Raw genomic sequence first — 27757 nt, 5'->3', positions numbered from 1 at the left:
CAGCTGGAAGGGCATCCGCTGCATAAAACATATGCTGGATAAGTTGGCGGTTCATTCCGCTGTGGCGACCCCTGATTAATAAAGGGACTAAGCTGAAAAGAAAGTGAATTAATGAATATATATATATATATATATATATATATATATATATATATATATATATATATATATATATATATGTACATATGTGTGTATGTATATATGTATATGTATATATATACACACAAATTTATACATATATATATATGTGTGTGTATATATATATATATATATATATATATATATATATATATATATTTATATATATATTTATATATATATATATATATATATATATATATATATATATATATATATATATATATATATATATATATATATACATTCAAATGAAACATCAAGAAAATCATTTTGCACATCAACCAATCATATAAATATCTAAATGTTGCACTGTAAAAAAATACTGTGCATCAGCCTTTTGACTATTTTAAGCTAATTTTATTTTACTTTGTTCTATTAGACTTTGCATGTTCTCAACTTACACTATCAAGTAACATCAACTCGATTATATCAATTTTCAACTTGAGGTTTTAAGTTTGTCGAACATGTTTTTTAAGTAAAATGTACTTATTTAATTTAATACTCCACACAGTATTTTAAGTTACTATTATTCAGTGAATCTTGTGCTTTTAAGTAATGCTAAATTAATTGTATTATTTTTCTACCTGTTAAGTTTGTTAAATCCTTAAAAAACACACATTTAAAACTTTGTTCAAACATTAATCTTATTTTTCTACAATCAAACAATAAACACAAAAACAGTCAAAAGCATTTATTTAATAGAAAAACTCTTACAGTATTACAGAATTAATTTAACAATATTTCCATGCACACGTTACAATTCACAAAAACAATCCCGTGTAGCCTATTTTTATTTTCAAAAGATATTTTATTGAACAACACAGATAAAACATGCGATGATTTGCCTAATTACCCGTAACCTGTCTAATTAAGTTAATCCTTTAAATGTCACTTTAAGCTGGAACTAGTATCTTGATAAATATCTAGTCAAATATTATGTGCTGTCATCATGGCAAAGATAAAATAAATCAGTTATTAGAGATGAGTTATTAAAACTATCATTAAAAAAAAATCAGAAATTGGGGAAAAAATATACAGGAGGGCTAATACTTCTGACTTCAACTGTACATAATAACAGTGGATGTCCCCACAATTCACAAAAAACAAACCAGTGTGTGTGTTCCCTCACTGCGGTGTAAACAGTGGGATGTCTCTGACCTTGATCTGTACCCGTGTGCCAGGGTGCCGGCGTGGGCATCAGGTGTTGGCATCTGCGCTGCAGGTGCCCGTGCCCAATTAAAGGGGCGGCTTGACAAGCTGCCCAGTGGGCACGGCAGCAGGCCTTTAATTTAATTACACGGAAATGCACTGATTCGGGGTGAAATGAAGCAGAACGTGTCTGTTTGTTAGCCGTAGATGACTGCCACTTGACTGACAGAGCGCTTGGCTTCAGGTGCGCCAACTGATGAGGGTTTTTTTGGGCTTATTAATACGAGTTCACTGCGCTGGAGGACCTGACAATGAAATTTAAAGGCTGTATGTAAGTTTTTGACTCTTCTAAAGCAAAACAATAACATGTTTGCAGATATTTGAGAAACATGCCAAGTGAACATACTTGTTTACCTGAAAAACAATGCTGAAGTCAGATACTCTGCTTTGAAAATGTGCGTTTTTTGCCGGAACGTCTGTCTTTGGTTTCTTTAGCCTGCCTAATGCCAGTTTAGCCAATTATATTTCAACATCCCTGACACACGTATTTGATTCATTCAGTCATGAAGGCTCTCAAAGCATGTGTCCACGACCAAAATGCGCCCTCTGCTGGACAGTTGCAGACTCTGAAATGAGACCCAGATTCAGAGTTCCACATGAGGCGGTTGTTAATTACCAAATAATGTAAATATTACGAACGTAAACATTAGGTTGATCCGCCAGATTGATCCGCCCACCCACTTCCCGAAACTGAACCGACAGCTTTAAAAAGCAGTCTGGAAAAAGAAAAGCCCTCTCCTGTTTTTCACCACGTTTTCAGATTTTACCACATTCTTACCCTGTTCTTTACTTATTATTTTTTTGATTCTGTTTTTGTCTAACCTGCTTTCTGGAACCGTTCTTTATCAGACTCGAACCCCGTCATTTTGGTCAACTCCTTTCAACCAGGCATTAATTTGTGCCGGAACAAGCCGGATCCGGCACCTCGCTTTACGGATCCCCCTCCTCACACAGCTCTTCACTTTCTTCCGTGACTCCACAACCATCTACACTTTCGTCTGCAACACTCCACCCCCCTCTTCACTTTCGCCCGCGATACCCTTCTCTCTTCCCTTTTGTCCTATACCTCTCCCTCCTCCGCTGACATGCCGGATCCGTTACACCAATCTGTTCCGGTACCTCGCAATTTACAAATTAAACACTGCCAATGACGTACATGGCGAGCTACTGAGCAAACTGGTAACAGCAGGAAAGCCGTCCACACGGAGGTAAGTGGTCAGCTGGCAATCACAAAAAAGAACAGCGTCATACAACTCAATAGCGTTCGTTTTAAAAATGAAATGCAGCCATACGTACCTCTGGCTACATAATTCGTGATCTTCAGAAACGTTTATTGGGCTATGTTTTCAGAATGAGCCTATGCTGTGTTTTCAATATACTCGCCCAAAGTTCATCCAAGGAGTACGAGACTTTTTTCATCAGTCGAATACTGTAGAAGATTTTAAGCTGAATTCGTAGTTTTTGGTGATTCACATAATGGCAGTAAACGCTGACAGTTTTTTTTTAATTAAAAATAAAAATAAGTTAACAAGTCCAAATCAATAGTCTAAGCTCCTGATGACACACTGAGGTCTTGCATATATATCCAGTATATAATTTTAATTAATTCTATTTTAGATATTTTTGGGAAACTAATAACAATATTCTATGAACATTCCCAGAACTTTGCAGTGAGTTTTATTGTTGTTTGTCTTTTGTACAACAAATCTAAAACAGAACATTCCAGGAACGTTCTCTCAACCGAGAGGTAACGTTCCATTTATCTAAAGAAAACTTGCTTGGCTAACCAACAGAGAGGATTTTGGGAACCAAAAATTGTTTGCAGGGATTAAAAAAAAGAAGGCATGCTTGACACGATAGTAAATGTTTTATTTTTGCAAGTAGAATTTCTCCAGGCTCTCCAAGATCCTATTAAATTAAAATAAAGATTTTTCGATGTTTAGCATTAGTATGTTAGGATATCTGTAAGCTAGCGTGCTCCAAAACAGTGACAAAATTTACATTTAGAAGATATAAACAGTTTGCCACTTCCACCTAAATGGATCAACGATTTTTTTGACATCACCTCATACTTCAGTTTCTCATCAAATCTTCTGACCAATCAAATGCTTTCTAGTATTTGACAAGCCCCGCCCCTTCAAGACTCTATTGCAATATGAGCTCAACCACTCTCACTGGCAGAGCTGAGATAAAATCTAAATTGACTAAAAGCTAAAGCTAAATTTGAAAAAAAAATCAGCTAAATTAAAAGCTAATTTAACTAATAACTAAAGCTATTGGCTTGTTATCACAAAGGGGGCGGAGCTAATAAATGCCCCGCCCTTTTTTCAGTATTTTTCCAAGAGATTACATCAAATTTCAAATGAAAAAAGCACTTCACGGGCCCTTGAAGTGATCTAATTGCGGGAATGTTTGTATACTAGCACTGAATCACAGTTTACCATCAGCGTACACCCATATCTCCAGATTACCGTCGCTGTAGAGTTTAAAAATAAGTAACTTGGAAGAAAATCAAAGCATGTGACACAAATGAACAATAATGCAGGAATAGATCGTCATCATCATCATAATCTCTTCCCTGGAGACGCAGCTCTGACAGAGTCTTCAGATGAGATATAAAGCTCTTCACTTGGCTTGAGAGTCCACGTCTGCAAATAACCCTAGACGTGTCATAAAAAAAGCAGGTAGCATGAAGTAGATGGGGTCAGGAGTTCAGCTGTATGTGTTTCGTCTGAAGTGCGTATGGTTTGTGTTCTGCGCTGAAGTTCGAGATCCGCTAATCTCTTAGAAGAATGAGAAACATCTGAGCATTAATCACCACAGACACAAGTGCAATAATAAACATGTGTCTTTTACGTAAGGGTTTATTTACAGACCCAAACTATGCGGAGAATATGTTTTTCTTGCTAACTGCGCAGGCATGCAGATTGCCAGATGTTAGCATTGATTGCGAACTGCTCCACAGCATCAAGTGATGCTAAAACTGAAAAACTGTAAATGCTGTTCAATAAAGCGAGCGAGAGAGAGAGATTAAGGAAACTAGCAGCTAATCGCAGCAGAACACATGCTGCTTTCTTAAGTGTAGATGGAGGATTTTAGCAAGCTACGCTAATGGGTACTCGGTTAAGTGGAAACAGACACTTGTTCTTTAAGGTCTGTAGTTGTCAGAGATGCTTCATTTGTCAGTCCAGGCTGTTTTTGTTGTGTCCTAAATGCGCATATGGCTTTTATAGCTTTAGCACGCACACAAGATTTGAATCTAGCGCTAATAGCACACACGCAAGTATCTGATTTAGCGCTAATTCTTTGCAGATGAACACACTCTGTGGAAATATTTGTTAATTTTTTTTGTACCACAGCCTTTGCATTGCTGTGTGTGTCATTTTTTGCTTGGTCGATTTTGTAAAGATGTTTTGTATAGTCCATGTTTTAGGGATTTTAGCTGAAATGTTGAGTATTAGCATATGTGGTTACCTAATTCCCAACACATAACCTTCCCCTGATGTTCCCATAAGGTTTCTGTTTGGTTATTATTTTAGTAACCAAAACCTAACCTTCCCAGAACGATCCCTGTGGGTTATTTTTTTTGATGAGTACATGTTATTATTACCTAGCGAGAACCTTCCCAAAACATTCTGGGAACGTTATTTGTTTGCTGGGTTATTGAAGCTTCTTATATAAAAATGATGTTTTGTTGATGGATAAATGGTGGGAATTAGAAGTATTAGCAACTCTATTTGGTTTGTTGCTTTGCTATGCTAATTAGTTTTTTTGGCACATTTTAAGCTAACATGTTTACGTCATTGTTGGTGGACTGGAATTGGTTTTGTTGTTTAAATTTTCTTTTATAGATCACATTTTAGTTGTTTTTGGGTGTGGGGGGGGTTGCTTGTGTTTTGGAAGCTGACATATTAAGGTCTTGAATGTTTGTTTGGTTGGCTAATTTGTAAAGTTGAGAAATCTGATATATAGCAATATATGAAAATGTATCAAATTTAAGCTGATATTTTTGAACATATACATATATACATACATACATACATACATACATACATACAGTGCTCAGAATAATTGAGTACACCCTATTCTGAAAATGCATTCATTTGTCAGTGAATATAGGCAATGTATTTTGGTGCATTTGAAAAAGGCAGATTTATTAAACAGATATATTTATTAAAATAATATTTTAGAAATAATATATTAGAAAATGAAAGATAATAAATTCAAGAAAATATTGCCAAAAAATTACAACCTACAACATTTAAACAAAATTTTTGCTTTTTTATTTTATTTTAGTTTTTATTTATTTATTTATTTATTTATTTATTTTATTTTATTTTATTATTATTTTTTTTTTTTGCTTCTCTTGATTTTTCCTCTATTTTAAATTTGTATTTAATATTTTTCTATAACGTAAAAAATTAGGTGTACTAGTTTCTGGACCATTATCGTAAGTTATTTTGTTAGATAAGCTCCAGATTTGGCTTCAGTACTGACTAATCTAATGTATATGCACAAATATAATACTGAATAGCTTCCTATTAAAAATATGAATTTAAAAGATATATATGTGTGTGTGTGTGTGTGTGTGTGTGTGTGTGTGTGTGTGTGTGTGGGTGGGTGGGTGGGTGTGTGTGTGTGTGGCTATTTATGAAATACACATTGCAAATGTGACAATATCTGAAATTCAAACATTAACTTGTATGTCATACAGTATGTCATTTGCATATATCTGATTTCTCTATGGTTACTAGTTTATATTTTATTGGTGGATATAACCCAGCTAACACTTTTTGGTTCTGATTTTCTTTATGTAAACAGATATTCATGCACATTCATACACATTTTCATAATTAGGAGAATGTTTCCAGAATGTTCTAGTTTCCAAGTTCTGGGAAGGTTAAAAAAAGAACTTGCAGGAAAAGTTCCCATTCTTATTTGGTTCCTAATAATAATAATAATAATAATAATAATAATAATAATAATAATAATAATAATAATAATAATAATTGGAAACTAACTCGCATGTTCATTTGAAATGTTTGTTTGCTTCGTTGGTTGTTGTTGCTTGTTTAGTGTTTGTTAGTGGTTAACTATCCCAAAAAGGTTGAATATTTTGCCGCTCTTTAAGGACTTTAGCGGTATTTGTATGAACATAAGTACACTTTCAGTCATTATGGCGTCTGCTGCTGTAAAAAGCTCTTCTGTCGTTCATTATTAAAACATAAGCAGTGTCTGACAGCCAGAAACCGCTCATGAAAAATTCAAGCCATTTGCGCTGCAGATACTGAGATTAGCGATACCACAAACAGCCCATTTCTCTATTTAAACGTGTTTTTTATCCTTATTTATCATGTCGACACAATCTCTGCTGTTCCTGGATCAGTCCGAGAGTTTAGAGACTCTTTCTAAAAAAATTTAAAGTAAAAAATGTCTTTCAATACGCCTATATATAATTTCCCATGTGATGTATGCTTTTTTAAAATGCGGTTTTATAGGCACTATATATTCTTTTATGTGTAATCTGCATAATATAACTTTTTTTTCTGCAGCCTGCTGCTTTATCTAATGTTCAAAGTTTCAAGCTTGTTGCACTCTCATCAACTGTTTTGACAACTGTTTTTGACAATAAATAGGTACAAGGGGCAGCACAGTCCTTGGTGCAGTAGCACAATTGCCTCACAGCAAGAAGGTTGCTGGTTCGAGTCCCGGCAGCGTCAGTTGGCATTTCTGTGTGGAGTTTGCATGTTCTCCCCATGTTAGTGTGGGTTTCCTCTGGATCCTCCAGTTTCCCCCACAAGATTTGGGTAAGCTAAACTGTTCGTAGTGTATGTGTGTGGATGTTTCCCAGTGATGGGTTGCAGCTGGAAGGGCATCCGCTGCGTAAAACATATGCTGGATAAGTTGGCGGTTCATTCCGCTGTTTCGACTCCAGATTAATAAAGGGGCTAAGCCAAAAAGAAATGAATAAATGTTTTCACATTAATAAAAAAGATTTACGCTCGTATCGCCAAAAATAATATGTAAAAATATGTAAATAAATAATAATCTGAAGCTTCTTCCGGGAACAGCGAGGGAAAAGGAGGATCGGTTGATTATCATCAACATCACCATCATCATCAGTCTTCAGTGTGTCTGTGAGTGTCTCTCTGTGTGTGTGTGTGTGTGTGTGTGTGTGTGTGTGAAGGATCTGCTCTCCGGGATCCGCCGACAGACTGACGGAGCGCGCCGGACTGTTACACTGTTTTTTTTTCAGGTAAAGTTTAACTCTGAATCCTTCAAAACGCTTTTCTTCCTATGTCTGTCGCTGACTTTTAACTTTTTGCCGTGTATGTCTCGCGCGATATAGATTTATGTTTATAAAGTGTGTGTCTGGATGTACGTTGCGCGAGTTTGACGTGTTGTGAATGTGATGTAGCCTACCACATGAAAAAATACAGAGCTGTTATACTAAATACTATAGTGTTTTTATCCATGCTGGAGTCAAGTAAATAATAGGCTACTGTATATATTTATAAAGGATAACTCGAATGCTACAACATAATAGTGAACTGATAATAACTAGTATACTTTAGCTTATCTACAGTAAACTGGTGTGTTGTAATATAATATATGCACTATAGTTGTAGAAAACTACAGTATTGGGTAATTTGTTTATATTACTATAGTTGTTGTATTGCCATAGCAACTGTAACCTACTGTTAATAACTCAAGACAAGTGTGTGAGGTTCAAAACACTATAGTATTTACTAAATTACTATATTTTCAATGCAGGTAAAGCCTATGTATTTCACACACAGATTAAATAATAATAATTTTAAGGAAAATGTTTTTGGACTCAGGCATTAAATGGGCTAAATGTGCTTTGGAACATCTGTTCTGTCTCCTGGTTCAGTTTTGTCCCATTTCAAAAACACATAACCACTAATCTTTCCACAACATGTCTGACTGGCTGGTGTAAATCTTTAAAGGCATTTTACTTAGTTTTAGTGTTTGTTTATTTACTGCACTTTGTCTTTAAGGGCAGTGTAAGTAATATACAACACATGTATATTTACATCTGAACGTTAAATTCCAATAATAATAAATAAATTAAAACATGACAGTTTATATATATATATATATATATATATATATATATATATATATATATATATATATATATATATATATATATATAAACACCATTAAATGTATTTACTATGTACTTACAAGTATAATATATATTAATTATACTCTATTATAATATACCCTCACCGGCCACTTTATCAGGTACACCTTACTAGTATCGGATTGGACCCCCTTTTGTCTTCAGAACTGCCTTAATCGTTCATGGCATAGATTCAACAAGAGACTGGAAATATTCCTTAGAGAATTTGCTCCATGTTGACATGATAGCATCACACAGTTGCTGCAGATTTGTCGGCTGCACATCCATGATGCGAATCACCCATTCCACCACATCCCAAAGCTGCTCTATTGGATTGAGCTCTGGTGATTGTGGAGGCCATTTGAGTACAGTGAACTCATTGTCATGTTCGAGAAACCAGTCTGAAATGATTTGCGAAAACGAGGCTTTTCAGACCAGGCAACGTTTTTCCGATCTTCTATTGTCCAATTTTGGTGACCCTAGAGATGGTTGTGCATGAAAATCCCAGTCGATCAGCAGTTTCTGAAATACTCAGACCAGCCCGTCTGACACCAATAACCATGTCACGTTCAAAGTCACTTAAATCACCTTTCTTCCCCATTCTGATGCTCGGTTTGAACTGCAGCAGATCCTCTTGACCATGTCTACATGCCCAAATGCATTGAGTTGCTGCCATGTGATTGGCTGATTAAAAATTTGCATTAACGAGCAGTTGGACAGATGTATCTAATAAAGTGGCCAGTGAGTGTATATATAGTTTTTGTGGAAAATTTTAAATGTGATATTTTAATCTTATAATATAGTCTAAATATAGATCAAAACAATCAAATAATGTTTTCAAAAATTAATTTTAATCTTGAATTTGATTTTTTTTACCTAAAGATAGAATATTTTAAGCATAGAAACATGTTAAATCATTTAAATCTTCATTTACTTAACCTTCATGTATTTCAAATCTCTATTAGTTTCTTCTGTTAAGCAAAAAAGGAGATATTTTGAAGAATGTTAGCATCCAAAGAGTTTCATTATAAGGGAAATTTTTTTTTAATGCAAAACAATTACAGAGTGTAAGTCAATGATGTCCATCATCTGGAAGTGAACGACTCCTTTTAAGTGCATAAAATATTTTGAATACTATTTTTATATTGTAGTTCTGGTGCAATATAGAACCCAAAACTCTCATCTGAAGAAGCTTTAATCCATTAATTTTATTACCATTTACATCCAAATGAGTGTGTCTGAAAGAGCTGCAAAAACCGTTGCATGATGTCGAATCTCATATAATGATGTTATTACACAGCAAAACAGCATGTCTCGTAATCATATTTGACCTCATCTTCTCGTTTCAACGTGAATGAATCTCAACCCACTCGCTTTTAGAGCCTCGTGTTCTTGTCCAATTGGATTAGCAGCGCGGTGTTTCTGAAAGCCCCGTCTGGATTGTGTTTAGAGCAGGTTTGTGTCTGGTTAACAGACATTAGGCTCCTCTGCTCTCCGAGGTTTAGGTTTTAGTCAGACTGAAAGTAATGGACGAGGTGACACACTCAGGCTATCGATCTTAGCGGTGGTTTGTCGATAAAGTTGCTCATGTTTAATGGTCAAAGTGGAGCCGCTTGACCATTCAGAGGGAAACATTACAGATGCTCTGTATATCTGAGATCCTCACAAGAGTGGGTACTTTGGTTTGAGAAGGGGTGGGGACACAAAACGAGAGAAAATGGTTTCAGTTCTAATGCCATTTTCTGAACTTACACCCTACTGAAATAACAGCATTTGCCGGTGGATGCTGGCAGGTTTTTGATGTACTTTTACAGTTTTAAGCTAGGTCTTTGGTGATCATGTGCTAGTCAGACCAGTAAGAACCAGCCTAAACCATATCACAACCAGAATTAAATAGCTTTTAACCAGTTTATGACTAGCAAGAACCAGCTTAGACCAGCTCATGACCAACAAGAACCAGCTCATGGCCAGTAAGAACCAGCTTAAACCATCTTAGGAACAGATTAAACCAGCTCATTACCAACAAGAACCAGATTAAACCAGCTCAAGACCACTATGAACCAAATTAAACCATCTCATGACCAACAAGAACCAGCTTAAACTATCTCAGGGCCAGAAGGAACCAGCTTAAAGCAGCTCAGGACTTGCAAAAATCAGCTTAAACAAGCAAGAGCGAGGTTAAACCAGCACATGACCAGAAAAAATCATCTTAAAATAGCTAAAGACCAATAAGAACCAGCTTAACCTAGCATAAGATCAGTAAGAACCAGTGTTAACCAGCTCATAACCAACAAGAACCAGTTTAAATTAGGTAATGACCAGTAAGAACTAGCTTAGACCAGCTCATGACCAACAAGAACCAGTTTAAACCCGCTCATGACCAGTAAGAACCAGCTTAAACCAGCTCAGGACCAGATTAAACCAGCTCATTACCAACAAGAACCACCTTAAACCAGCTCATGACCAATAAGATCCAGCTTAAACTATCTCAGGGCCAGAAAGAACCAGCTTAAAGCAGCTCAGGACTAGCAAGAACCAGCTTAAACATGCAAGAACCAGTTTAACCCAGCTCATGGCCAGTAAGAACTAGCTTAAACCAGCTCAGGACCAGATTAAACCAGCTCATTACCAACAAGTACCAGATTAATCCAGCTCAAGACCAGTAAGAACCAACTTAAACCATCTCATGACCAACAAGAACCAGCTTAAACTATCTCAGGGCCAGAAAGAACCAGTTTAAAGCAGCTCAGGACTTCCAAGAACCAGCTTAAACAAACAAGAGTCAGGTTATACCAGCAAACAACCAGTAAAAATCATCTTAAATTAGCTTAAGACCAATAAGACCCAACTTAAACCAGTTCATGACCAACAAGAACTAGCTTAACCTAGCTCAAGATCAGTAAGAACTAGTTTAAACCAGCTCATAATCAACAAGAACCAGTTTAAATCAGGTCATGACCAGTAAGAACCAGCTTAGACCAGCTCATGACCAACAAGAACCAGTTTAAACCAGCTCATGGACAGTAAGAACCAGCTTAAACTAGCTCAGGACCAGATTAAACCAGCTCATTACCAACAAGAACCAGCTTAAACCAGCTCAAGACCAGTAAGAACCAACTTAAACCATCTCATAACCAACAAGAACCAGCTTAAACTATCTCAGGACCAGAAAGAACCAGCTTAAATCAGTTCATGACTAGTAGGAACCAGCTCACAGCCAAAAAAACAGTTTAAAGCAGCTCAGGACTAGAAACAACCAGCATAAATTAGCTTGTGACCAGAATGAAACAACTCAAGACCAGCAATGAACCAGCCTAAACCAGCTCATGACCAGCAAAGAACCAGTTTAAACCAGCTCATGATCAACAAGAACCACTTTAAACCAGCAAGAACCAGCTTAAAGCAGTTGACGACCAGCAAAATACCAGCAAGAACCATCATCAAAACTTACCTTACCTGGACTTTTTAATATCTGGCCATATAAATGGTTCTAATTACTGCTCAAAAGACTTATTGGCTACCAAACTGTGTATAAGAAAAAGATGTCTTACTTTGTTTAATAGGGACCAATCATCAAGTGCAAAATAACCAAGTGTTTCTAATTGATTATAAATATAAAGAAATTATGTGAAACCTTCCATTAGCAGATGCTACTTTTGAGGATTGTTTGTTGGTGCTGTGATCTGTCAGATTTGAAATGGACAATAACAGTATATGACTGCATCTGTTGACGTCAATAACAGGTTTATCCGACCTCCCGCAGACACGTTTTGTCCATCAGACTTGATATTTTAGTTTCAGTCTGTCTGTTTGGAATCATTTGTGCTGTACTATTGCACAAGCCAATAGGAAAACATGACTCGTTCATTCGGTTTAGCAAAACAAAATGACTCACCCAAACAAGAGCCACAAGTACAATCATTTACCGTTGTGTTTTTCCCCGCAGGATGAATTGTTGCTCTTCGTCATTAGATCATTTTTGTCTAATTGAAAGATATGTGAAATATGTTTAACTGTTTGCAAAAATGTTCATATATATTGTTCAGATGTCACTATACTTTCCCAGGAATTAATCAAATTACTGTCTTGAACAGATGGGATAGAAACGTCTATTTAATTGTGAAACTTTTATGCAGTATATTATTTTTAAAGTAAAATCGCTGCTTTGGATTAAACGGATACTATATTATAAGTCAAATTCTGTAAATTATTTAGTCGACCTGTTTTAATGTGCATTTTAAACTAACGCATTATAAACGAGTAATGAGAGCCTAGAGCGACGTCTGCTGTTAAAAACTAACCGAGAGTGCTATCGGCTGTTTAAAACCAGCCTAGAGCACCATCTGCTGCTAAAAACTAGCATAGAGCGACATCTGTTGTTAAACTCTAGCCTAGAGCGCCGTCTGCTGTTAAAAACTAGCCGAGACAGCCATCTGCTGTTTAAAACTAGCATAGAGTGACATCTGCTGTTAAAGACTAGCCTAGAGCACTGACTGCTGAAAATAACTGGCTTCAAGCGCTGTCTGCTGTTGAAAACTAACCTAGAGCACCATCAGCTTTAAAAAAACTAGAGCACCATCTGGTGTTAAGAACTAGCATAGAGTGCTGTCTGCTGTTAAAAAGTAGCTTAGAACGCAGACTGCTGAAAATAACTGGCTTAAAGTGCTGTCTGCTCTTAAAAACTTGCCTAGAGCACCTTCTGCTGATTAAAAACTAGCCTACAGCGCTGTCTGCTGTTTAAAACTAGTCTAGAGTGTCATCTGCTGGTAAAAACCAGTCTAGAGCACCATCTGCTGTTAAAAACTTGCCTAGAGCACAATCTGCTGTTAAAAACTTGCCTAGAGCACCATCTGCTATTAAAAACTTGCCTAGAGCACCATCTGCTGTTAAAAACTAGCCTAGAGCTCTATCTGCTGGTAAAAACTAGTCTAGAGCACCGTCTGCTGTTAAAAACTAGCCTAGAGTGTCATCTGCTGGTAAAAACCAGTCTAGAGCACCATCTGCTGTTAAAAACTTGCCTAGAGCATCATCTGCTGGAAAAACTAGTCTAGAGCACCGTCTGCTGTTGAAAAACTAGCCTAGAGTGTCATCTGCTGGTAAAAACCAGTCTAAAGTACCATCTGCTGTTAAAAACTAGCCTAAAGTGCTATCTCCTGTTAAAAAAAACTAGCTGAAAACGCCATCTACTGTTACAAACTAGCCTAGAGCACCTTTTGCTGTTAAAAACTAGCCTAGAGCACCTACTGCTGGTAAAAACTAGTCTAGAGCACCGTCTGTTGTTTAAAACTAGTCTAGAGTGTCATCTGCTAGTAAAAACCAGTCTAGAGTACCATCTGCTGTTAAAAGCTAGCCTAAAGCGCTTTCTCCTTTTAAAAAAAACTAGCTGTAAGTGCCATCTACTGTTAAAAACTCGCCTAGAGCACCTTCTGCTGTTTAAAACTAGCCTAGAGCTCTATCAGCTGTTAAATATTAGTCTAGAGCGCCATCTGCTGATAAAAACTAGTCTAGAGAGCCATCAGCTGTTAACTTTCCTAGAGCATTGTCAGCTGATAAAAAGTAGTCTAGAGCGTCATCAGCTGTTATAAATGAGTCTAGAGAGGCATCTGCTGTTAAAAAGTAGTCTAGAGCGTCATCAGCTGTTATAAATGAGTCTAGAGAGCCATCTGCTGTTAAAAATTAGTCTAGAGCTCCATCAGCTAGTAAAAATTAGTTTAGAGCGCCGTCTACCGATAAAAACTAGCCTAGCAGAGTAAATGACTATGTGCATCACCAACTGCAAATCACTAGCCAAAAAATAAAATAACTCGCTCAATCAACACCCACAACTACATTAATCCCCATTTGTGTTTTTTTCCCAGGATGATCAAAAGCTGAATTCCCCGCTGGTATTCTCTACCAACAAAAGCGATGGCGTCAACCAACATGACTCCTCTGTGCTTCTCCACCAACACTCCTCCATTCAAGCACAACCACACCATCGCCTCCGCCTACTTCTCTGCTGTCTTCAGTGGACTCGGCCTGAGCTCCAACCTCTTTGCTCTGCTGGTTTTAGCCAAGACCTTCCACCACACCAAGAGCCGCTCGCGATCCTCCTTCCTGCTGTTCCTCGGCGGGCTGGTCTTCACGGACTTCATGGGTTTACTGGTGACCGGCTCCATCGTGGTGTCTTACCATATCACGCACTTCAACTGGCGCCAACTGGACCCTCAGTGCCACTTCTGCAACTTCATGGGCATGTCAATGGTCTTCTATGGACTCTGTCCGCTGCTTCTTGGCGCGGTCATGGCTGTGGAGAGATTTGTAGGCATAAATCGACCCTTCGCTCGATCCTCCATGTCCAACACTAGAGTTTGCTGGACAGTGGCGTTAGTTTGGGTGACCGCAGGCTCCATTAGCCTGCTCCCGTTGGTGGGATTGGGCCACTATCACCTGCAGGTAGGGGTGTTTGATATGATCATTTTTGATTGTGGATGATTAACTCTTTCTCCCCTATTGACCAGTTGTTACAGCAAACAGTGTTTTAGGTATATTATGGTATAAACCTCCAGCGTAGGGGTGCCCAATCCTGTTCCTGAATATGTACCTTCCTGCAGAATTCAGCTCCAACCCTAATCAAACACAACTAAACCAACTAAGTAGGATATGAAGGAAAGCTTGGTAATTACAGACAGGTGTGTTTGATCAAGGTTGCAGCTGAATTCTTCAGGAAGGTAGATCTCCAGAAACAGGATTGGGCACCCCTGCCCTAAAGCTTGTCCTAAGGGAGGTACAGGACTTCTTCGTCTGGGTCTTGATGAGATAACTCCACCAATTTTTTACAGCAATGTTTGTTTCAATTTCAGTTAAGAGACTATGCTTTCCCACCATTGACAAATTTTTACAGAAATTTTAGTTTTAGGTATATTATGATAAAACTCTGTTAACCTGCTCCCGTTGGTGGGTTTGAACTTGCCAATTAAGAGGCAATGCCTCCCAACCATCGACAAGTTTTTACAGCAATCTGTGTTTAGGTATATTACATTAAAAAGCTCTGACGCTTGTCCTGGCGGAGGTACAGGACTTCTAGGTCTACATCTTGATGAGATAACTTGTCAATTAAGAGACAACGCTTCCCTGCAATTGACGAGTTATGAAAATCCATGTTTTAGGAATATTATGGTAAAAAGCACTAGCGCATATCCTGAGAGGTGTACGGGACTTCTCAGATGAGATAACTAATCAATTAAGAGACTACGCTTCCCCACCATTGACCAGTTTTTACAGAAATTTAACTTTTAGGTATATTATGGTATAACTCTATTAACCTGCTCCTGTTGGTGGTTTTGGGCCACTACCACCACCTGCAGGTAGGGGTGTGCGATATGATCATGTTTGATTCTGGATAATTAGCCCTTTACCTGCCATTGACGACATAACTTGCCAATTAAAAGACAATGCTTCCTGACCATCGACAAGTTTTTACAGCAATCTGTGTTTATGTATGTTACATAAAAAAAGCTCTAACGCTTGTCCTGAGGGAGGTACAGGACTTCCAGGTCAGGGTCTTGATGAGATAACATTCGTCAATTAAGGGACAATGCTATTGTCAAGTTATGGCAGTCCGTGTTTTAGCTATATTAGGGTTAAAAGCTCTAGCGCATGTCCTGAGGGAGGTACGGGACTACTGGGTCTTGATGAGATAACTTGTCAATTAAGAGACGAAGCGTTTTTTACAGAAATGTACTATTTTTAGGTATATTGTGGTAAAACTCCATTAACCTGCTCTTGTTGGTGGGTTTGGGCCACTACCACCTGCAGGTAGAGGTGTGCGATATGTTCATTTTTGATTGTGGATGATTAACCCTTTCCCCTGCCATTGACATGATAACTCATCAATTAAGAGACAACGCTTCCCTGTCATTGACAAGTTGTTACAGCAATCACTGTTTTTAGTATATTACGATAAAAATCTCTAGCGCATGTCCTGAGGGAGGTACGGGACTTGCCGTTCAAAACAATGCTAGAGCACCATCTGCTGATTAAAACTAGCCTAGAGCACCACCTGCTGTTACAAACTAGCTTAGAGCTCAATCTGCTGTTAATAACTAGCTTAGAGTGCCGTCTGCTGTTTAAAAACTAGCCTAGAGCGCCATCTGGTGTTAAAAAATGGCCTAAAATGCAACCTGCTGTTAAAAACTAACCTAGAGCGTCATATTCTATTAAAAACTTTGTCTGGGCTATAGTCTAGTGGTTAGTGCGCTGACATATGGTGCAGTAGCACTTCAGGGTGTCCCGAGTTCAAATCCTGGCCCGAGGACATTTCCCATCCCTACCCCCTCTTCCTCTCCCACTTCACTTCCTGTCTGAAATACTGTCCTATCAACTTAATAAAGGCAAAAAGGCCAAAAATACATCTTAAAAAAACAAAACTAGCCTAGAGCACCATCTGCTATTCAAAACTAGTCTAGAGCACCATCTGCTGTTGAAATCTAGTCTAGAGCACCATCTGCTGTTTAAATGTAGCCTAAGCAGAATAATTGACTCTAAGTCGTTGAATCAGTCATGATGTACATCAGCACCAGGGGTGTGCAATATTTTGTAACAATTCAACAGACCTTTTCTAACAACTCAACCTATTATTCTCTAATATTTTCAATTACTCCTTCCATGACTAATTTGACTCTTGTAAAAATCGAGATATTATGTTTTTTCCATATTGCCCACCCTTACCTCCAGGTTCCCGGTTCCTGGTGCTTCCTCAACATCAGCTCTGCTCCTCTGGATATGACGTTCGGTCTTATCTTCTCGCTGGTGGGTTTGACCTCTCTGGCCGTGTCGTTCCTGCTGAACACAGTGAGCGTGGTCACGTTATTAAGGGTGTGTTGTGGAGCCGACGGCGCTCAAAGGAGACGTGACTATGAGGTGGAAATGATGGTGCAGCTCATCTTGATCATGGTGATCGCCTCCATCTGCTGGTGCCCTCTGCTGGTGAGTGGTGGACAACTGAACACAATCAACGTCTAATGCTGTGTTTCTCAACCACGTTCCTGGAGGACCACCAGCACTGCATGTTCTGGATGTCTCTATTGTCTGTCACACCCATTACAGATCTTCCCTGCTAATGAGCTGATGATCTGAACCAGGTGTGTTTGGTTAAGGAGATTGGAAAATGTGCAGAGCTGGTGGGCCTCCATGAACATGGTTGAGAAACACTGCATTCATATCAAAAAATGTATTTGATATCTAGGATACTGTGAAAGAGTGAAAACTGTCCTCTTGAAAATGCTTATAATGCAAAAAAATATATAGTACGCTCTTAAAATGTGAAAATTTGTTTTGAAATCTAGTGTGCAATTTTTAATCCATTTAAATTGAAGACTGTTTTGAAATCTCTTTTACTTATAAAATACGAAAATTGACGCCTAGTGGTGAGTTTTTTAAAAATTTTAACCTCTTAAAATCTAGTATGCTCTTAAAATGAGAAAATTAGTTGTGAAATCTATTAGTGTGCTTTAAAAAAAGCAAAAACTGTTCTTGAAATCTAGAAAGCTTTTAAAATGCAAAAGATGTTTTTGAAGTCCAGTAGTGTGCTTTTAGTAAAGCTAAAACTGTTCTTGAAATTTTGTTCGCTCTTAAAATACAAAAACTGTTTCTTGGCATCTAGTAGTGAGCTTTTAAAAGACAAAAACTGTTCTTAAAATTTATCAAGCTCTTAAAATATGAAAATTGTTTCTTAATGTCTTGTAGTGAGCATTTAAAAGACGAAAACTTTCTTGAAGTCTAAAAAGCTTTTAAAATATAAAAATGTTTTTTTTTTATCTAGTAGGAAGCTTTTTAAAAATAAAAGCTGTTCTTGAAATCTAGAAAGCTCTTAAAATACTAAAATTGTTTCTTGACATCTAATTCTGTGCTTTTAGAAAAGCGAAAACTGTTCTTGAAATCTAGAAAGCTCTTAAAATACGAAAGTTGTTTCTAGTTAGTGAGCTTTTAAAAGATGAAAACTATTCTTGAAATCTAGAAAGCTTTTAAAATACAAAAATTGTTCTTATTGTTTAGTAATTTGCTTTTAAAAGACGAAAACTGTTCTTAAAATATAGTACGCTCTTAAAATGATAAAATTGTTTTTTTTTAATCTAGTTTGTGAGCTTTTAAAAGACAAAAACTGTTCTTGAAATCTAGAAAGCTTTTAAAATGCAAAAGATGTTTTTGAAGTCCAGTAGTGTGCTTTTAGAAAAGCGAAAACTGTTCTTGAAATTTTGTACGCTCTTAAAATACAAAAACTGTTTCTTGGCATCTAGTAGTGAGCTTTTAAAAGACGAAAACTGTTCTTAAAATTTATCAAGCTCTTAAAATATGAAAATTGTTTCTTGATGTCTAGTAGTGAGCATTTAAAAGACGAAAACTTTCTTGAAGTCTAAAAAGCTTTTAAAATATAAAAATGTTTTTTTTAAATCTAGTAGGAAGCTTTTTAAAAATGGAAGCTGTTCTTGAAATCTAGAAAGCACTTAAAATACTAAAAATTTTTCTTGACATCTAATTCTGTGCTTTTAGAAAAGCGAAAACTGTTCTTGAAATCTAGAAAGTTCTTAAAATACGAAAGTTGTTTCTAGTTAGTGAGCTTTTAAAAGATGAAAACTGTTTTTGAAATCTAGAAAGCTTTTAGAAAACAAAGATGTTTTTAGGGAGCTTTTTAAAAATAAAAACTGTTCTTGAAATCTAGAAAGCTTTTAAAATACAAAGATTGTTCTTATTGTCTACTGTTCTTAAAATATAGTACGCTCTTAAATGATAAAATAGTTTTTTTAAATCTAGTTTGTGAGCTTTTAAAAGACAAAAACAGTTCTTGAAATCTAGAAAGCTTTTAAAATGCAAAAGATGTTTTTGACATCTAGTTCTGTGCTTTTAGAAAAGCGAATACTTCTTGAAATCTAGAAAGCTCTTAAAATACGAAAGTTGTTTCTTGACGTCTAGTAGTGAGCTTTTAAAAGATGAAAACTTCTTGAAATCTAGAAAGCTTTTAAAATGCAAAATATATTTACGAAATCTATTAGTGTGCTTTTAGGAAAGTAAAAACTGTTCTTTAAATCTACAAAGCTCTTAAAATGGCAAACATGTTTTTGAAGTCTAATAGTGAGCTTTTAGAAAAGTTAAAAGTTGTTCTTGAAAGCTAGAAAGCTCTTAAAATACGAAAGTTGTTTCTTGACGTCTAGTAGTGAGCTTTTAAAAGATGAAAACTGTTCTTGAAATCTAGAAAGTTCTTAAAATACGAAAGTTGTTTCTTGACGTCTAGTAGTGAGCTTTTAAAAGATGAAAACTTCTTGAAATCTAGAAAGCTTTTAAAATGCAAAATATATTTACGAAATCTATTAGTGTGCTTTTAGGAAAGTAAATACTGTTCTTTAAATTTATAAAGCTCTTAAAAATGGCAAACATGTTTTTGTTTTTGAAGTCTAGTAGTGAGCTTTTAAAAGATGAAAACTGTTCTTGAAATCTAGAAAGCTCTTAAAATACAAAAGTTGGTTTTGAAATTTAGTGAGCTTTTAAAAAAAACGAAAGTTGTTCTTGAAATCTAATATGGTCTTAAATGCAAAACACATTCTTTGAAGTCTAGGAGAGAGATTTTAAAAGATAAAAACTGGTGTTTAATTCTAGAAAGCTCTTAAAATGCAAAAAAATATATGCACTTGTATATGCAGCTTACTGTGTAGGAACATTCTTAAGTGCACTAAAAAGGCAGAAAGTCGTTTTGTATGTTGTTACAGTGTACTGGACGTGATTTTCTGTAAATCCAGACTCATTTAAGGTCCAGATGTCGCAGCATCTGTTCTGAACTCTCATATTGAAAAGCACTCCTGTAATCACCTCAATTGTCCGTGACGCTGTTTTTGAGCATTAGTGTATCTGTGAACGCCGAGTGACACAGGTGCCGTTTCACTCCTCAGAAAGCACACTAACAGCTTTTCCACTCAGGAAACTGTCTGCTTTTCTCAAGTTGAGGAGTTTCATGTGAGAAATACTGATAAGACTGAGGGCAAAAACCATTTCCTGTTTAGAGGAAAGAACAGGAAGTGCTCGGCAAACATGCACACAATGTACTGTATTTATAACAAAACTGAAACTTAAAGCTAGCCAATTGTGTGCTGGATTAAATGCACTTTGATGTTTCTTCAAATAAAGACACTTTGTTAAAGGTTGTAAACCATTGTGTTGCATTTAAAGTATTTTCTACTTTTAAATTCCAATTATATACATTATATACATGTCTTGTATAAATGCTTTTATATATTCTTTTTAGATAAATATTAACTACATTAATAGATTTACTGGTCAAACATCACAATAAAGCTTCATTAGTTAGTGAATTTTATAACGTGAACTAAGAATTATAAGAATATACCTGAATATATATATATATATATACACACACACACACACACACTCACAGGCCACTTTATTAGGTACACCTGTCCAACTGCTCGTTATCGCAAATTTCTCTAATCACATGGCAGCAACTCAATGCATTTAGGCCGGTAGACATGGTCATAATGATCTACTGCAGTTCAAACCGAGCATCAGAATGGGGAAGAAAGGGGATTTAAGTGACTTTTAGTGATTTAAGTGATTTCAGAAACTGTTGATCTACTGGGATTTTCATGCACAACCATCTCTAGGGTTTACAGAGAATGGTCTGAAAAAGAGGAAATATCCAGTGAGCGGCAGTTCTGTGGGCGCAAATGCCTTATTAATGCCAGAGGTCAGAGGAGAATGGCCAGACTGGTTTCAGCTGATAGAAAGACGACAGTAACTCAAATAACTACTCGATACAACCAAGGTTTGCAGAAGAGCATCTCTGGACACACAACACGTCCAACCTTGAGGCAGATGGGCTACAGCAGCAGAAGACCACACCGGGTGCCACTCCTGTCAGCTAAGAACAGGAAACTGAGGCTACAATTCACACAGGCTCACCAAAACTGGACAATAGAAGATTGGAGAAGCGTTGCCTGGTCTGATGAGTCTCCATTTCTGCTGCCACATTCGGATGGTCGGGTCAGAATTTGGCGTGAACAGCATGAAAGCATGGATCCATCCTGCCTTGAATCAGTGGCTCAGGCTGGTGGTGGTGGTGTAATAGTGTGGGGGATATTTTCTTGGCACACTTTGGGCCCGTTAGTACCAATTGAGCATCGAGTCAACGCCACAGCCTACCTGAGTATTGTTGCTGACCATGTCCATCCCTTTATGACCACAGTGTCTCCATCTTCTGATGGCAACTTCCAGCAGGATAACACACCATGTCATAAAGCTGAATCCTCTCAGACTGGTTTCTCGAACATGACAATGAGTTCACGGTACTCAAATGGCCTCCACAGTCACCAGAGCTCAATCCAATAGAGCACCTTTGGGATGGGGTGGAACAGGAGATTCGCATCATGGATGTTCAGCCGACAAATCTGCAGCAACTGTGTGATACTATCATGTCAACATGAACCAAAATCTCGGAGGATTATTTCCAATACCTTGTTGAATCTATTCCATGAATGATTAAGGCAGTTCTGAAGTCAAAAATGGGGCCCAACCCGGTACTAGTAAGGTGTACATAATAAAGTGGCCGGTGAGTGTGTATATATACATATGTATAAACAGTAGGTAAATTCAGGACACAAATGATGACATTTAAATATTTAATATAAATGCCTTTATAAATAGTTTCTAAATAAATATAAATTAACTTTTAAATATTTAAAATATTATTTTACATTTAATAAAGCAAAGCCATGTTATTTAATACCTGTATCCCATATTTTCTTTGTATTAATAAATATACAATCTATAATATTTTGGCAGAAACTTTCAGTGATCAGTGAATGCAAAATGTGTGTTTTGTGGAGTAAACGCTCTGCAAAGGTCAATGATTGAGAAATGCGTAGCTCACTATACCATTATTGCTGTGTTGCTGTATTATACTGTGTGTTCTTAACAACAAACCCTTTTGCCACACAAAGCCTCAGCAACAACAACAACAACAACAACAACAAATCAGCCGATTTCATGCTAAAAAAAGCTTTCTACTGTCTTAATGTGGACTTTATTTCCAACATCTATTTATTTGTGTTGTGTATTTCACTATAATAACTTTAATATTCATCATAATATAAAATAAAACTCAAAATAAACAAATAAAAATAGTTTATACATTTTTATTGCATTTCACTGGTATGTGTTTCTTGAGATTCACCTGATAAAAAATATATTTTGAAACACACAAGCAAAAATATTTAGTAAATATTCCTCATATATCTTTAGGGTGAATATATTTAGCATCATCATGATGAAAGTTATTATTACGTTCCTGGAAACTGTTTCTGTCCAACATCCCCAGATGAAACTCTCTGGAGATTCTCATTGCAGAAATCCATTAGTTTTCATAAACATGTCGAGATGATGAAGGCTGTGGGGGGACCGCAATGTTTACGTCATTGTGTTTATTTAATAGAGTGGAGTTCAAGTGTTGGCTCGTGTTCAATGTTTGTTCTTGCATTTCTCTCACACTTACTCATTGTTTTTACTCTAACAGGTGTTTATTGCGCAGACCGTGCTGTCAGGAAGCGAGCTCGATGTTCGATACCTGCTCCTCTGGCTTCGGTTTGCGACGGGAAATCAAGTATTGGATCCCTGGGTTTACATCCTATTCCGACGTGCCATATTGAAGCGAGTCGCTCCCAAAATGGACTGGTCCCGCGGATCCATCGCCAGCCTTTACCCAACGCTCTCTACGTCATTTCGCAAACTAACACGAGCCTCTCTTGGAGGAACGCTTGACCGTCTGGATCACATTCGGCCAAATCCAAACATCGCCAGACAAGAGGATACACCTTTACCTGTGCTGAACACTTCTGCAACTTCCATTTAGCAAATATTGACTCTACGGAGCCTATTGCATATTTGGTGCAATGCATGAGTCAAGTGTTTTACTAGTCTCATCCCAGCGCAGGTATCGGTTTCCATCATGCACCATGTTGTTTAAATATCAAATGAATTTGCACTCATTGGTGCACCCATATAGGCATGCTGAAATGGAGGCGCATTGTTGATGCATTGCTATTTGAGGTAACTGAAATAGACAGTGCCATTGATCAACTGAAAAGCTCTAGTCAGTGGCAGTTTTTATTTTGTTGTTGTTATTCAAAGAGTGCATTAGTAATACGCCAGTCCGAAACGCACATAAACATGCTTATTACACACACAGGGATGCGCAGCACCACACGAACAACATCTTTAAATATGAAATCGAAAGGATTCAAATGTAAAGAATGTTATTGTCTACATAAATATGAAAGCCGCTACCTCCTTCATTGCGTCCTTCACCTCTAGGGGCTTTGGTAAATTTTGCTCGTTCTATTGTCATAGATGCTGTGCATGAGCAGATCCGTTTCCTCGCCAGTGCAGCATTCAGTTTTTCCACTTACAAATCCGTCATGTAAATAGGGAATTCGCAACTCACTATTAAGGGATATGGGAGATGAGACTCTTATTCGTTTATTGCACGCCCAAACCACCCTTAACGAACAAGGATAACCCTTTTAGACCATGCACAAGGTGCGACAACTATTTTTTCAATCCTTAAAATAGCAAAAGTAGATTCGTACTTGCCCTTCGTAAGCGCACCTGCATCATGTGCTTTAGACTATGTGCTTAGATCTTTAAAATAGAGCGCTACTTATAACATTTAAAAATCTCATGCAAAGGTCTGATTTAGGGTCAATTTATCAAGCTGGCCAACGGGACACTGAAACTTTGACTTTAAGGACGCTGTTCAGAAAACAGAAATTTGCAGACTGGGCTCTATTGGAAAAACTGTAATGTCTAAAAACAGTCAGGCAAGAGGATGCATATCACAAATCCTTACTTCTGTAACAATTAAAAGTCTCATGGTAAGGTCTGATTGGGGGTCAGATTACCAAGCTGGCCATTGGGACACTGTTCATTGAAAATGTGCAGACTAGGCACTTTTGGGAAAACTGGAATGTTCAACCAAAGCCAAACAAGCAGATGCACCTTTACCTGTGCTTCATTTACCAAATGAAAACTCTACTTCTGTAACAATAGAAATGTTCATGAAAATGTCTGATTTGGGCTAAATGACCAATCTGACCTATGGGGCACTGAGGACGTGACCAATGGACACTGATTGGGAAACATTTAAACTCACAGAATGAAAACTGTGATGTTCAACCAAAGCCAGACAAGTAGATGCATATTGAACAAATCCTGACTCTACAAACTGAATTACACTGTTCCAATTTACTATGACCTTTTATGTGAAGCTGCTTTGACACAATCTACATTGTATAAGCGCTATACAAATAAAGGTGAATTGAATTGAATTGAACTTCTGTAACAATGAAAAAGTCTCATCGAAAGGTCTTGTTTTGGGCCAAATGGGCACACCAATGTGACATTGGGACCATGACCAAAGAGACTGTTTAGAGAAATAAACATAGAAACTTGCAGACTGAGCTCTTTTAAGAGTTTTCACTCACTTCCAAGAAATACAGACTTGAAACAACTGTTAGGATAATGTCCAAACAAAGCCATATAAACTTACCTGTGCATGACACTCTTGACTCACTTTCGATACCAATGAAAGGTCTCATGCAAATGTCTGATTTGGGCCAAGATGACCAATTGGACAGGAACAGTGTTAGCATAGATCTCATCTTAGATAAACTGTGCAGTTTTAACTCAGTTCCCAGATATACAGCAGTCAACATTTGATGTGGATCAAAAAGTGTCCTAAGACAGGAATGGCTCTTGTTCAGTAGTATGACTTTGGTGAAAGGTTGTGATCCACTTCAAATGTTGACTACTATAGACCTTTGGGCCCTTTCTTTCTTTAAGAAAAGTGCTGACAGCCAAGAGCTTTGTTGAACAGGTTTAAGACATTTACTGTATATTTAAGATTCAGACTTACATGTGCTTGAAAAGAGACGAATTAAAGAAAATGTACAAAAACTTGCAGACTCGACTCATTTTGGGGAAAACTGCAGTTTTGGCTCGCTTCTCAAATTTACTCTCCTTTTGTTTTGTCAATGAGACTCACACACACGTGTTTAAATGCCAGCTATTTGGATAATGTTCGACCAAGGCTAGACAAGCAGATACACTCTACTGTTGTACAACAGCTGCATCTTGTTCCAAATTAACACTTTAACTACTGTAATGAGTGTGTCTCATAGAAAAGTCTGATTTGCCACCAAATGTTGGTCATGTGTCATGATTATTGTTGATGACTCTTTAGTTAAAAAGCTAACAGCCGAGAAACTCTTGTTGGACACATTCTAGAAGCTCAGGTTTGAGCTGTAGACATGCCAACTTATGTGCACGTGAAAAGAGACACTGTTCAAGAAAATGTACAGAAACTTGCAGACTGGACTCATTTTAAGAAAACTGCAGTTTTGATTCCTTTCCCAAATTTACTCTTCTTTAGTCTCAATGAGACTCACGTGTTTAAATGCCAGCTATTTGGCTAATGTCCGACCAAAGCTAGACAAACAGATACTCTCTATCTTTGCTGAACAACTGCATCTTGCTCCAATTTGCAGTCAAGGAAATGGATGTAACGTCAACATCTTTAATAATAATAATAATTCCTTACATTTATACAGCGCTTTTTTGGAAACATTTTTTTTTGGGGGGGGGGGGTCTCCTCATCCACCACCAGTGTGCAGCATCCACCTGGAGGATGCGACGACAGCCATATTGTGCCAGACTGCACACCACACACCTGCTGATTGGTGGAGAGGAGACAGAGTGATGAAGCCAATTATGATATGGGGATGGTTAGGAGATCATGATAGACAGAGGCCAGTGCAAATCTGGCCAGGATGCCGGGGTTAAACCCCTACTCTTTCTTTTGAAGGACATCCTGGGATTTTTAACGACCACAGAGAGTCAGGACCTCAGTTTAACATCTCATCCGAAAGATGGCGGATATAGAGCAGTATAGAGTCCCCTTCACTATACTGGGGTGTTAGGACCCACACAGACTACAGGTTGAGCGCCCCCTGCTGGCCTCGCTAACACCACTTCCGGCAGCAACTTAGCTTTTCCATGTGGTCTCCTATCCAGGTACTAACTGGGCGCAGCCCTTCAGTGGGCGACCATGTGAGGGTTGCGATGAAAGTTGTAATGATTCAGTGTCTCGTAGAAAAGTCTGATTTGGCACCAAATGTTGGTCATGTGTCATCTTTATTGTTGATGCCTCTCTTCAGGAAAAAGTCAACAAACAAGAAACTCTTGGACACATTCAAGAAGCTCACGTTTGGGCTCTACTTGAAAAGAATCACTGTTCAAGAAAATGTACAGAAACTTGCAGACTGGACTCAATTCGTGGAAACTTTCCAGTTCTGGCTCACTTCCCAGATATACACTCCCTTATCCCTTGCTGATGACACAACGAGAAGCACACACTTGGTTAAAATTCCATCCATTTGGATTGCGCCTGCCAAAACCAGACAAGAGGATACGACCTTACCTTTGCTGAACACCGCTGCATCTTGTCCCGTTTCGGAAATGTAGACTTGCTTGTAGCTTCTACTTCTGTAATGATTAAATGTCTCGCTGTCAGAGGTGCTGACGGTCCAGCCTGGCCAAGAAACTCTTGTTGGACACATTTCTACAGTGTTGGCTCATTTCCCAAACATACGCTCAACTTTTCCATGCTGATAAGTTCCATGCATTCGGTTTAAACAGCATCCATTTGGATTACATCTGGCCAGCTAGACATGAAGATTTGCTGTTCCCCACGCAGAATTCCAATGCATCTTGTCCCATTTTATGAATGTAGCCATGCTTGTAGCTTTTGCTTTAGTAATGAACAAATGTCTTATGAAAATATCAAATGTGACTCCAAATGTAGTCCATATCCCATCTTAATCTTATTGACGTGACCCTTGCAGAGATTTGCTAACTGCCGATTTGGTCACGAAGCTCTTGTTGGAAACATTTAAGAAGTGCATGTCTGAGCTGTGTAGATGTGGTAAAATCCCATGTACTTGTGTAGGGATGCCTTTGTATGATATTGTAGAAGTAGTAGTAACAGAAGTAGAAAATTGGGGCTTGGTTTTAACAACTGGCCAGTGGATGATTGGAGAAGTGATGGTCGGTTTAGTGGGAGAAGCTGAAAAATAAGTGTTTGGTGATGTCAATTTGGCGATCGAGCCTTTGCATAATAGAGCCTAGCAGTGTCTGACCACTGTTCAGTGGTTCGTGTAG

At 37.5% G+C, this 27757-nt stretch overlaps 1 protein-coding gene across 1 annotated transcript; it reads left to right on the top strand.

Moving 5' to 3' along the window:
- The first annotated feature begins 7528 nt into the window (after positions 1–7528).
- tbxa2r (thromboxane A2 receptor) lies at positions 7529–24993 on the top strand. The gene is made up of 4 exons (XM_056447861.1): positions 7529–7606; positions 14359–14935; positions 17216–17467; positions 23058–24993. The coding sequence occupies exons 2-4, from the start codon at positions 14408–14410 to the stop codon at positions 23391–23393; spliced, it is 1116 nt and encodes a 371-aa protein (XP_056303836.1). The 5' UTR covers positions 7529–7606; positions 14359–14407; the 3' UTR covers positions 23394–24993.
- The last annotated feature ends 2764 nt before the right edge of the window (positions 24994–27757 follow it).

The sequence above is a fragment of the Danio aesculapii genome, chromosome 22, assembly GCF_903798145.1.
Source record: "Danio aesculapii chromosome 22, fDanAes4.1, whole genome shotgun sequence".
NCBI classification, from domain to species: Eukaryota; Metazoa; Chordata; class Actinopteri; order Cypriniformes; family Danionidae; genus Danio; species Danio aesculapii.
Note: the sequence above shows the minus strand (reverse complement) of the source record. Positions and strands in the feature narration are given on the sequence as shown.